The sequence below is a fragment of the Tympanuchus pallidicinctus genome, unplaced genomic scaffold (genome assembly GCF_026119805.1).
Source record: "Tympanuchus pallidicinctus isolate F22 unplaced genomic scaffold, pur_lepc_1.0 scaffold5, whole genome shotgun sequence".
In the NCBI taxonomy this organism is placed as follows: domain Eukaryota; kingdom Metazoa; phylum Chordata; class Aves; order Galliformes; family Phasianidae; genus Tympanuchus; species Tympanuchus pallidicinctus.
In genome coordinates, this window is record NW_026294769.1 from 46,488,563 (window position 1) to 46,502,309 (window position 13,747).

Below are 13,747 nucleotides of genomic sequence, written 5' to 3' on the forward strand. Positions count from 1 at the left end.
CAACATCCAGTCTTTCCTTGAACACACCCAGGGTCGGTGACTCCACCACCTCCCTGGGCAGTCCATTCTCAAACTAGTTTATTCATCAGTGTTGTGGTACAAAGGAGTTTTCTGCTACTTCTTTGGGTTTGCCTTTTTAGCTGTGATTCAGTTTGAATTTTCTTTCACACGCACCATAAGGACAGAAAGGGCTTACTCTGAAGATATTACTGGCATCAGCAATATTTTCAAATTAGAAACTATATGGATGACTTTTTTAGTCTAGTACTTTCTCTAGCTGTCACTTTACTGACAAAATTAACATAAATAATACAATTTTATCAGGATTATTAAATAATAAGGACAAATAATGAGAAAATAATAAGCAGAAAATTGTAGTCAGCATTACCACAATCAGCATACATACTGAAGGAAGAAACAGTTTGAGGCTATGCTTATTTCTGATACTTCAAGGTAGATATCTGTATAGTTTATGAGGCATTTTGGCATGGATCTCTTGTGATATGTTCATCAACTCTTCTTTCCAAAATGACTTTGTGGCTTCTGGAAGCTCTGTGGTCTTCCCACTGTTCTCACCACTTATGTTAGATGCTTTCTTGTACAGTAGTTAAGATATTAAGATGGTAACTTACTCAAAATGGAAATTTAAAATGAAAAGAAGAGGCAAAATTGATTATTTACTGAAAGTTTTCTGATGCTTCTACATTTTATTGGGAATAACAAGAGAATTTGTTGGATAATGAAGCATTCCTGTTGTCTTCTCTGAAGAAAGGGTTTTTGTCCACTGAAAAATCTGATTATTCATCTTGAGATATAATGGGCAGAGAAAAAAAGTTAGATCTGTTTACTGGTGTCTTTATCTTTTGTGTAAAGGCTTGCTTATTCCATGCTTGTGCATTCAAATGTCCATCTCAGTTGCGTGGACTAGTAAGTAACTACACATGATGGCATATTTACCCGCACAGTTTATTCACTAGATGAGAGCTTTAATTGGTACGTATGACTTTATTTGCATCATTAAATTTTTGTATGCTATAAAGGAGAGCTATTGAATGAAAAAATACTGTTTTGATTAAGCAAAATAAAAGATATTTTTGAAAATGATTTTCATCATGTAGTATATTGCATCTAAATCTTTATATCAATCTACATGTTGGTATTCTTTCTTTCCAAGGTAACAACTATATAATCCATCGCAACAGCACTGAAGTGGAGATCAGCCGAGTGGCAAATCGAATCCTAGATGAACTAGTTCGACCCTTCCAGGAAATTCAGATAGATGACAATGAGTATGCTTGCTTGAAAGCCATTGTGTTTTTTGATCCAGGTACATTCCTGAAAATATATATCAGAATTATTGTTAATTATTGATTTTGTTCAGATTACATTGTAAGTGATTTTTGTTGATATAGCATGTGCTTATGATATCTAGCTGGAAGGAAAAGAACAAAATGGAAAAAAAAAAAAAAGTAAGACACTCCAATCAAATAAAAATTTACCTTGATTGTATGCTTTTGTCATTTTTCAGATGCGAAAGGCCTGAGTAATCCAATGAAGATTAAGAACATGCGGTACCAAGTCCAAATCAGTTTAGAGGATTATATCAATGACCGTCAGTATGACTCCCGAGGAAGATTTGGAGAGCTTTTGCTTTTACTGCCTACACTCCAGAGTATCACTTGGCAAATGATTGAGCAAATACAACTGGTTAAACTATTTGGAATTGTTAAAATTGACAGTTTGCTTCAGGAAATGTTACTGGGAGGTAAATTAACAACATCTCAAACTTACCATGCTGTATTTTGTTGAATTTAGCACACTGAGATGCTGAGGGAATCATGATGTAAGCAAGCACTTTGACCAGGACCACACTAACAGAGCTTCAAGTCATATAATCGTTAGCTAAATGCTTGTCCTGTCTGCTCATCTTGTTCCCTCAGTCCTACAGCCTCAGATTGTGCTTTGTACTTCTTAGTCTTTTCTGGATTTTTAGACACAGAATTCCCATGACAGATTATAGAATTCTTACAAATATTTCAAGAAGTCCGCTGTTAATGCAGTCAAAACAGTGCAAATAAATACAGTGCTTAATGTGGTTGAAATCTGGTTAAATTGTTTAATGAATACCCAGAGGCAATTATTCAAATTGCCAATCAAAATATTTGCTCTGCAGAAATGTAATTATTGCAGTATAAATTGCTGGCAACAATCTGCTCTTCTAAACTGATATACGCTCATGTTATTTTTGCAGGTACTTCTAATGATACCAGTCATTTACATCATCCAGTACATCCTCACTTAGCCCAAGATCCATTAACAGGCCAAACCATCCTCATAAGTTCAATGTCTGCTCCTGTACATGCAGAACAGATTTGTAAGTAATTTCAAGTTAGCCTTCCATCATAACATTTCAGTCTTACAGTTTAACATTAATTAAAATGGTGACCTGTCAGTGCTTATAGAGTTATTTCATAAAGAATAAAATAATTATGCATTAAAAACATGTTTGTTAACATGTGATAACTAAGAGTCTTTGACTTGAATTTAATCTAATTTTAACAATTTAGCACCATTCTGATACATCGTTGGTTTTATGTGCACAATTTCCGATAAACTGAAATCTGCAATAATGTCCTATTTGCCTAGTATGACAAACGTAGAAGAACTGTATTTGGGGTCAGTAGTATGTATATATGTGTGCAGAATTGGACAGAATATAAAAAAGTGCAATTCTTTCTGAATTCTTTTTCAGCAACACCAGAGACTCCATTACCTTCTCCTCCTCAAGGCTCTGGACAAGAATACAAAATGTCTTCAAATCAGGCTTCAGTAATTGCACAGCAGTCTATTTTGAAACAAAAATCATTGTGATAATATTTCTTGGTCTTGCTCTTCCTACCTTCCTTATTTCCCCCATTCTTTCCCTTCAGTTCTCCCCCCTTCCATTCCTCCTTCCTTTTTATGCACTAGATAATTTGGTAGGAAACTTGCACATTTAAAATCTCAGGATGATAAAGGAGTTTATTTCCCCAGCAGCCACTACTGTGGGTGTTTCTTGAGACCCTTTATGATTTGGATAGTAATACTGTCTGACTGCTATGCAGACTGTAACTCTGGACACTACAGTCTGATAAAAATGTATAAAGGTTGATGTTATTTTTAGATCTTTTAAATGCACAGATTCATTTTTTTTTTTAATTTTCTGTTTTAGTTGTCATCTTTATATTATTGTTTTAGTTGTGTACATAACTTTTTTTTTCGTTGTGACTGAACTGTCTAGGGATTGTTTACCTGTGAATTGTAGGCATGAAAAAGTGCATTAGTCAAACCAAAGCCAAGATTCCAAAAACAAAGCACATATACTGAATAAAAACGAGGAAATACTGAATGGATAGAAGTATTCAGTACGTTTTCAAAAATACTGATTTGAAAGAAGCATCTTTTTCAAGTAAAATTTCAACAAAAGAGTTGAATCCTCCATGCAGCGAATTTGTATGAATTAGAGGGAGGGCTTGCCATGTGCGAAGATATTTGAGAACTCTTTGAAATCTACATACACAGTAATGTCTATATTACTCAACGAGACAGTATCTAGGCATGGATGTATAGACACCACAGTGCTATCATTTATATTACTAAAGAGTTAAAAAGGGGTCTGAATTTTTTATGGTCAGGACTGTTTCTCTCCCAGACAATTTCTCAGGGCATTTTGGGAATTAGGCCTGTCTAGGGACACCTTTTACTGTGCACTTGCAATATTGCCATTTTTCTGTACAGTGAATAACTGTAGAAACATGTCCAGGCCATGTCAGTTGACCTCAAGACTGGAGAATATAGACTTTGTACTGTTTAACTTACTAATGTAAATGTAGCCATTGTGTTATTTGTCTGACTGTCTGGTGAGTGCATGGCAATCACTCTAAACTTTACCTACAGAATAACTGTATCAGAGCTGCTCTGAAAGTAATGCCTCCTATTTTATTATGCTGTGTCACAACAGCAGAGGTGGATGTTGGTAGTATGGCAGTAGAGATCAAACCTTACCACCAATAATCCATTGTGTTTTGTTGCCATGTGATGGATATCAGTGGAGAGGCAGTCTGATATGTCTGGCGTGGAAACGTGTGTGAAGCAAAAGTATGGAATTGAATTCCTTCATGTGGAAAAAATAGCACTTATTGATATTCATCAACACTTGCTTAATGTTTATGGAAGCCAAACAGTGGTTTTGAATGCAGGGATGCAATGTGTGCATTTCAGCACTGGTGAAAGCAGTGACAGTTTTCTGGACCACCTGATGTCACTACTATGAGCCTGAGTCAAAATGGCAGTCCATGGAGTAGACACATGAAATTCTTTACAGAAGAAAAAGTTCAAGATTCAGCCTTCAGCAGGAAAGGTGATGTGCACTATCTTTTGGGAGAAAAATGGGGTGATTCTTCTGGATTTCCTGGAACCTGGACAAACCATCAACTCATCAACCATCAGCTACATCATGAGACTGACTAAGTCGAAGGTTCAGACTTCCAGAGTCAGACCACAGAAGAAGACAGCCTTTCTCCTGCAACACAGTGCCAGGCCCTTTACCAGTTTGAACATCATGGAAAACATAACCAATCTGGGCAGCACTGTCATATCAAAATCACACCCACCATATAGTCTAGATTTGGTGACTTTTGACTTCCATCTATTTGGGCTGATGAAAGATGGACTACATAGCCAACATTTTTCTGTCAACAGTGTCAAGAAACTGTGAAAGAGTGGATTACCTCCAGTGGTGCATATATTTATGGGTGCGGCATGCAGGCTCATGTTCATCACTGGCAAAAATGCATAGTTAAGCTGGTGACTGTTGAAAAATAGCATTTTGTAGCTGAGAATTTGGTCTATCAATTAATATTTTTGTACTCCTGTTGTAGTTTCCATGAAATAAATAGGAGGCATTGCTTTCAGAAAGAACTACATATTTATACTGTAGACCTATGTCTGAAGATAGATGATTTGCTAACTAAAGTGATAGAAATGCCTGAATTCAACTCCAAATGTTCCTCATTTGAGCCATGGTATTTCAAGCTATGAAGATAACCAGCACACCATGTACTTTCCATTCGGATTTTCAAGTGTTTGGTATGAATTGACTTACTGTGATGAGTCCCCCTTGACTCATCTTCCTTCTTTCCCAGTTTTGAAGAATCCAGAATTGATTGAAATTTTCCTTCTGGAGTCTATATTAACTGATCTAGATATAGACCCTCTGTCAGTTTGCACAAAGGGGCTGTTGTGACACATGCTCACATGGGCATATATTCATTAAGAATTTTTGAAAATTATCTCTTATAAAACATGAAGTGATTATTTTGTTCATACAGTAGTGATATCATAAGAAAATTGCCACTTTGCACATTTTATTTATTCCAGACAGCAATGCCTTTCTTTACTTCAAAGTAGGTGTTTGTTTGTTTTTCCCCCCAGAAGCTATATACAAAGTAAACAGAAAAAATATTTGCAGTTTGCTGAACCATGGCAAACATGAAATACAATGGGGTCAGAAATTCTGCAAGGTGAGAAGTTGTTCATCCTGAATCAGACATTTGCCTTAATCACAGCATCCAAAGACGGTATAATTAAACCACTGGCCTTTAAAGTTACTTTGCATACTTTTTTTTTTTTTTTTTTTTTTTTTTTGTAGGCAGAAAATACACAGTAAATATTGAGCTGACCTAAACATTTAAAGGGCTTTAATGAAAATACATTTACCACAAGGTAGATGCTATGTTTCTTCTTGTTATTTTGAAGTTGCTTTTGTACTTAGATCTGCATACAATAGCTCTTAAAGTTTACCTTTTGCCTTATAGAATGCGTTTTTCTTTTTGCTGGTTACTGGTTGTTGTTGGTTTTTTTTTGTTGTTGTTTTTGTTTTTTGCTTGTTTTTTATCAATTCATTGCTCTTTTTACTAGACCCTTTTAGTGAGACTTTTTATGACAGAATAAAGTATCAAAGTTTTGCCATTAACTTTAGAGGTATCAGAACTGTGCTGTTTCTCCATGTAGTCCACCAGCTTTCTCACTTTGTGAGAAAAAGGATAAAGCATGCATGAGACACCCAAATGTTGATTGAGGTCACTTTTGTGACACTCTCGGAAAGTGAATGTTTGGCTGTGGTTGGATATGTGTGACTTTTCTGGGCGAGATTAAATAAGCCAGTTTTGTGAATATGACAGGATCGGTCTGACTAAATAAAAGTAACTTGAAATATAAAATGGCCCCCAAGTTAGGACACCCTGCCTAATATAAGCAATTAACGTAATAACATAATGGGTTTAGTTTTCACACTGTTGTTTAGATATTAAATGTACAATAGCATGGTTTCACACACTGCCAAAATGTACTGGATGAAAAACATACTTTAGTATTTTATCTTACTAAAAGATGTTATCTATTTTGTACAATATATTACATTTTTGAATAAGATGAACACCACTGTAATTTATTGGGAAAAGCTGATTTATTTTATAACTGTAACATTATTTTTGTAAGCTTAATTATTCAAAATCAAAAATGATTAGCTTTGTTAAATATTAAATTATAATAAGATGTAACTTTATATGTTTGAACTCTGATACCAAGTTTTTGTGTTGAGCATTTGGAATTGAAATGGTTTCTGGAAATATTTCAAATGGACTGTTTTTCATCAAAATTCAATAAAGAAAAATGAATGATCCAAATGACACGTTTGCCTTTGTTAATTATTATTATTATTATTTTACTATTTACATAAACATTGATGACACTTTCTATTGCTTATCTTATGAATAGGCATAAAACTGTAACATGCTTTCATCTGTACAGTATTCACAGAATCACAAAATGGTTGAGATTGCAGGGAACTCTGGAGGTCATCTGGTCCAACTCTCTTGTTCAGGCAGGATATTGAAATCATATGAAAGAATATAATGGCAACATTTTAGTTGATTCTCCTGTAACATGACAAAGTATTACATAGGTATGTTTTTCAGTTTTTAATTCTGCCTCGGAAAAAAAATTGAAGCATGTGCTTATTGCCATCTGTATTTAAAATGAAGCATATGTTCAACAGCATTTTCTCTTTTTTTCTGGGCAGGGATAACTTAATAAATCATTCCCTTTTGTTTCTTAGAACATTGCTACTTAGGCTAATGTAGTTACAGCTATTCTATTTACTTTCTAGGTAAATACATTTAAAACTCAAACTGATTTTTTAATATAGACCTTTTTATATAAGCAGTATCTCCTGAGTTTTGAAAAGTATTTTTACTGTGTATAGATTTTCCGTAGAAGTAGATTTGAGGAATTTTTGGAAGGTAGGAAAGAGGGAAATAACACCATAAATTGGGGTAATTGCTTTTGCTCAAATACCTTCTACTTCTTTTGAGCTTCTGGACAAATCTTTCACGGGAGGAAGAAGAAACTGCACTTATGAATGCTGGAGGTCTCCAGGTCCCATTGAGAATGATATGTTTCTGGCTGATTACTCTAGATAAAGGGTTTATGTGCTTTTTACTCATAAATGCTAAGTTGAATGAAAAAAAAATATATATACAATTTTAAACAGTAGAAGAGATTTTCTTTCAGCCTACAGCGGAGCCTAAATTTTCAGTGACATGAAGTGCTGATAGACAGACCCTTCTTTAAGGATTTCCATAAATGAAGTTTAGAAACAACCTTAAGAAGTGAATCAGGAGCATATATTTTGCAGAAAGAGGTGGACATATTAGTTTTCAGGTCAAATCACTGTATAGCATTTCTCCCAGTTAAGGAGTTCTGAATATGGTTGAAGGTATTTATTGAATTTCAGAAACCTTCTGTGACAGAAAATTTGATGTTTCCAGAATAAAAAAATAAAATCCATTACAGCTCTCATTTACTATTTGTGTACTTAGCAGTCCTGTTTTCATTTGAAGATCTGTGCCAGTCCATGACAGTCTAAAACATGTCTTTCCAAGACACTATTTCTAATTATATACCTCCAATATTTGTGTTATTTACGGAATCATAAAATGGCTTGGGTAGAAAGAAACTTTAAAGATCATCTGGTTCCAGCTCCCCTGCCATGAGCAGGGCTGCCATATGCTAGATGAGGCTACCCAGAGCCCCTGAACATCTCCAGGCACAGGGCATCCACAGCTTCTCAGCGCAAACTTTCAGTGCCTCACTGCTTTCATAGCAGTAAATTTCTTCCTGATACATAATCTAAATCTACCCTCTTTTGGTTTTAAACTGTTATCTCTTTTCTGGTCACTACAATACCTGATAAAGTGTGTTTCCCCATCTTTCCTCCAAGTCCCCTTCAAATATTTGAAGGCTACAAGGAGGTTTCTCCTGCAGAAGCTGGCAGCCCTTGACTTGGACGGGTACACTCTTGGCTGGATAAAGAACTGGCTGGATGGCTGGGCTCAGGGAGTGGTAGTGAATGGAGCTAAATCCAGCCGGCGACCAGGGTGGTCGTGGGTGGTGTTCCCCAGAGGTCAGTGCTGGGGCCTGTCCTCTTCAATATCTTCATTGATGACTTGGATGAGGGCATTGAGGGCAACCTGTTTTCTGACACCAAGTTGGCTGGAAGTGTCTATCTGGCTGGGGGTAGTGAGACCCTACAGAGGGATCTGGACAGGCTGGATGGCTGGGCTGAAGCCAACAGGATGAGTTTCAACAAGGCCAAATGCTGGGTGCCACACTTTGGCCACAACCCCAGGCAATGCTACAGGCTTGGGGCAGAGTGGCTGGAAGACTGCATAGAGGAAATGGACTTGGTGGCACTGATTGATGCTCGGCTGCACATGAGCCAGCAGTGTGCCCGGGTGGCCAAGAAGGTCAGTGGCATCCTGACTTGCATCAGGAACGGTGTTGCCAGCAGGAAAAGGGCAGTGATTGTCCCCCTGTACTCAGCTCTGGTGAGGCTGCACCTTGAGTACTGTGTTCAGTTTCGGGCCCCTCACTACAAGAAAGACATTGAGGCCCTGGACTAGGTTCAAAGAAGGGCGACAAGACTGGTGAGGGGTCTGGAGCACAGGCCTTATGAGGAGCGGCTGAAGGAGCTGGGATTGTTCAGCCTGGAGAAGTGGTGGCTCAGGGGAGACCATATTGCTCTCTATAACTACCTGAAGGGAGGCTGTAGTGAGCTGGGGGTTGGCCTCTTCTCTTGTGTAACTGGTGATAGAACTAGAGGGCTTCAAGATGCACCAGGGGAGATTTAGGCTGGACATTAGGAAATACTACTTCTATGAAAGAGTGGTCAGGCACTGGAATGGGCTGCCCGGGGAGGTGGTGGATTTACTGACCCTGGAGATGTTCAAGGAACATTTGGACATTGTGTTGAGGGACATGGTTTGGTGAGAACTATTGGTGATAGGTGGACTGGATGATCTTGTAGGTCTTTTCCAACCTTGGTATTTCTGTGATTCTGTGATTCTGTGAAGTCTCCCAAAAACTTATCTACTCTAGACTAAACAACCTCAGCTCTCACCCTTCTTCATAGGAGAGATGTTCCTCTGTTAATCTTTTTCTCCCTCCTCTAGCTCTGCTCCAACAAGTTCATGTCTTATGCTGCATGCCCCAGAGCTGAATACAATACTCCAGATGGTTTCTCACAGAACAGAATATACTTTATGTTAAAGTATACATGGAAAACAAATTTATAAAGCCACATTTTCAATTAATTCTTTCATGAATCTGTACTGTTTTGCAAATGTATACATTTTTTTATATTTTCCCTGATGTAGAACCAGTAGATTTCTTCTTTCCTTTTATATCCCAAACAAAGAATGAACTACTTTTTCTAAACCTTTAAGTCATTGTGCTAACAGGTTTCTTCCTCTTCTGTCTGGTTTGTAATACAAAAAGAAAGGAGACATAGTCTTGATCAAGGCTAGTGTTGATCATTACTTCCTTCTGGTTCCTTATTCTTTTGTGGTAAATCCAAGTATTCCAATTAATCATGATGTCTATTTGGAAACCTCTAAAAATTGAAAATTTAAGCTTGAATACAAAGAAGATTAAGGAAAAAATCTTCAAAATTTCTTCCATACAAAAAAAATATTAAAATTAAAAATTAAAATTAAAATTAAAATACATACTTGATTTCCAATCAAAATTATAAATATTTATGATAGAGTAAGAAAATAAAAGAGGAGTGTAATATAAACACCTATGCAATGAAAGAGACTTGAAGTCTTTTCTTACAAGATGGAAAGAGGTAAATCATTCTCGTTCAATGTCATCGTATCTAAATAGCTTCTGAAGAAGATGAGATCATCTAATCAAGATGAGAGAACAAAAGTTACACCTAAAAAGTGTTCTGACAATGATTATCTCTGTTTCTTAAAGTTGCTGAGGAGCTATAATTGCTACTGACACTATTTGGCAGTTCATCCCAATTAAGAATCAGTCAAAGGTATCGCATTAGCACTAGACTTACTGGCAGTGCTGACAGGGTTGTCAGCTCCTCACTCACACTGCTGTACAGGTCACACCACAGCAATATGGCCTAGCACCAGCACATCACTCTTCATTGCAACCACTGATAATTCTGGGCCTTTCTACTTGCAGCAGTGATTATCATTGGTATCTTAACAGAGAGAGGTATTCTCCATAGGGAAAACAGCAGGAAGTGCTGTTGAAGATTTCACTTTAAGCAGTCTGATCTAGGGATGGTTCCATCTGAAGTGAAGGCACTGTGCTCTGAGTTTAGAGATGAAAGCCTAGATATGCACATTAAAAAAAAAAAAAAAAAAAAAAAAAAAAAAACAAAAACCAAAAAAATAACCAAAAAAAAACCTCCTCAAATTTTGTCTGAATAACCCTGGTTGGTCTCTGTAATAAATTTTATTATAACAAGAACTATTCAGACTGGACATTAGGAAGTATTACTTTTCAGAAAGGGTGGTCAGGCACTGGAATGGACTGCCCAGGGAGGTGGTGGAATCATCGACCCTGGGGGTGTTCAAGGAAAGACTGGATGTTGTGTTGAGGGACATGGTTTAGTGGAAGCTATTGGGAATAGGTGAACGGTTGGACTGGGTGATCTTTTAGGTCTTTTCAGACCTTGGTGATTCTATGATTCTATGATTCTAAGAAAGTGCTCTGAATAGTTGAGAACATTGTGTTTCATAAGGCTCAGCAGCTCTGTGGGATTTGGCCACACACAAAAAAAACTCTTCCGCTGTTTTGTTAGCGAGTAACACTAAGAAGCACTTGCTGTTTCAGATTTAGAATCCCAAATGTCTTCATGGAAATGTAGTGAGAAAGACTGCATGGGCAGATGTGTCTCTGGAAGTGAAAAAAAGCCTCACAAAGTTAAAAAAGATCATGATTGGTAGAAGAAAAATATTTTAAAAGAATACATAATGTATACTACAGTCTTTTAAGGGAATTAAGTAGAACAAGGAAGGAAATAAGGTCTGGATAAATCTGGTACCATCATCTTAGAATGGTACCTGTTTCCTATCTGTTTGGAATAAAGTCAAACAGGCTGGGTTACAGCTGCCATTTAGCTATATGTGTGTCAAATTCATAAAAATCTGATTTTGAGAGCACATAAAAACTTTGTTTTTTAGCCTATGCATTTTACTGCTTAAATGCAGCTTTGTTATACTTTGAACAGCAAAAGGTTTTTTACCTCCCCTTTTTTTTTTACCCCCTCACAACTAAATGAATTTTCATGAATATGACTGCACAACAAAGCATCCCATTTTTCAGTTGCCTTTCTTTTGTAATTTAAATAATGCAAGCATATGAATATAGAGATTTTGCATTAAGAGGCAAAGGTAATCTCACCAATAGAATTTTTCAATACATTTCCTACATCATATGTTTCAAGATATAATTAAGATTACCACGGCCCGAGACTAATTTTCTGTGGTTTCCAAAAAATGGAGGAGATAGCAATTGTAATAGAGGACAAAAAATTTTCCATATAAATTTTTCATTGTCATATTAGATTTTTTAATGAGCATTAGTCTTGATCAGAAATGTAATAATAGGGAACAATACTGTAAAATATGTGGACAGATGTATTACAGAATAACAAACTTTAATTTATTTCCTGTGAAGTACACTCTCTTGCAACACGAACACTTATATCGATTTTTATCTCAACAGCAAAATCACAATTTAACTGTAGAATGATCTGTCATCTATTTTAGCTCAATTTTTTGCAGGTTGATTAATATTGCATCATATGAGTAAATACATAAAGGCTTATATTCTATGCCTGTGACACTGTGCTTGTTCAGAGACTGACAGCCTGAGGTGATGCTCATTAACCAACAAGCAATTTCAAAATAAAAATAGGAATAGAGTCCTTCTGGAGGGCAGAAGAGGAATCCATATCTCTCTGAGTGTGTGGAAAACACTGATGGAGATTTCAGCTTTAGACTTGCAGAAGAAAACACTTAAGGAGAACTTTGCATTTAAAAAAAATAAGGGAATTGGTGAGAAAAAAATTGCTTATAAAGATTTAGTGCTGTTAGAATCAAGGGAACTCGGAGAAGGTAGATAAAAGAAAGCTTGATGAGCATGGACAGAGATTCAGCCAAGGAACTAAGACAGCACTGTTGCCTTTTTCACTGTATCTCTTCTCGAAATATACGAATATCACAGAATTGTAGAATCATAGAATGGTTTTGGTTGGAAGGGACCTTTAAGATCATCTAGTTCCAACTTCTGTGCTATAGGCAGAGACACCTCCCTCTAGACCCTCAAAGCCCCATCCAGCCTGGTCTTCCATGCAGGGGGCATCTACAACCTCACTGGGCAACCTATTCCAGTGTCTCATCACTCTCATAGTAAATAATGTCTTCCTAATATCTAAACCTAGGGTAGGTTTAAACCTACCCTGTTCCAGTTTAAAACAATTTCCCCTTGTCCTGTTGCTACCTGCCCTTATAAAAAGTCCCTCTCTATCTTTCCTGTTGGCCTCCTTCGGGTACTGGAAGGCCTCTATAAGGCCACCTTGGAGTCTTCTCTTTTCCAGTCTGAAGATCCTCAACTCTCTCAGACTGTCTTCATAGCGAAGATGCTCTAGCCCTTTGATAATCTTTGTGGCCCTCCGCTGGGCCTGCTCCAAAAGTTCCATGTTCTTCTTGTGTTGGAGGCCCCTGAACTTAATACTGTTACAGATGGAATCTCACAAGAACAGAGTGCAGGGGCAGAATCATCTCCTTGACCTGCTGGTCACACTCCTCTTGATGCAACCCAGAATATGGTTGACCTTCTGGGCTGCAAGAGCACATTGCTGTCTCATGTTAAGTCTTTCATCAATGAACATCCCCAAATCCTTCTCCTCAGGGCTGCTCTCAAACGATTCTTTGCTTGGGATTCTTTGTTTGGGATTCTTTTTTTGGGAGTTCCCTGATCCAGGTGCGCTTTTAATATGGGAAAAAGAATCCTTTTATTTTTTGTGGTTAGCTTGAACTTCAAGCTATCAAGTTTAGAGAGAACCTCCTTAAACTTACTCACATGAAAAACAGAAGGGAAATTATTTTGACCTCCAAGTAATTGTTTATTGTTGTTCACTTTTTTTTTTTTTTTCTTTTATACAAGTCAATATTTCTGATAATTATTATTCTGCTTCCATATTTTGAATACTTGGAATTTACCACTGTAAATGCCATCTTCATGTTCTCCCCAGTGGGAGTGTGAGGAATGAAGACATTAGAAAGCAAAAAAAACCCCGAAACAATGGGAATGCTGAGACCAAAGAAAACATTTCCAA

General features: G+C 36.9%; 1 protein-coding gene across 3 annotated transcripts in view; it reads left to right on the forward strand.

Annotated features, from left to right (window-relative positions):
• Positions 1-5,697, forward strand: part of HNF4G (hepatocyte nuclear factor 4 gamma) — a 59,652-nt gene extending 53,955 nt beyond the window's left edge. For all 3 annotated transcript variants that reach the window (XM_052703848.1, XM_052703849.1, XM_052703847.1), the window contains 4 exons: positions 1,175-1,327; positions 1,529-1,765; positions 2,252-2,374; positions 2,753-5,697. In XM_052703848.1, the coding sequence (XP_052559808.1) occupies positions 1,175-1,327; positions 1,529-1,765; positions 2,252-2,374; positions 2,753-2,871 (632 nt within the window). In that variant the 3' untranslated portion in view covers positions 2,872-5,697. The remainder of the gene's footprint in view (positions 1-1,174; positions 1,328-1,528; positions 1,766-2,251; positions 2,375-2,752) is intronic.
• The last annotated feature ends 8,050 nt before the right edge of the window (positions 5,698-13,747 follow it).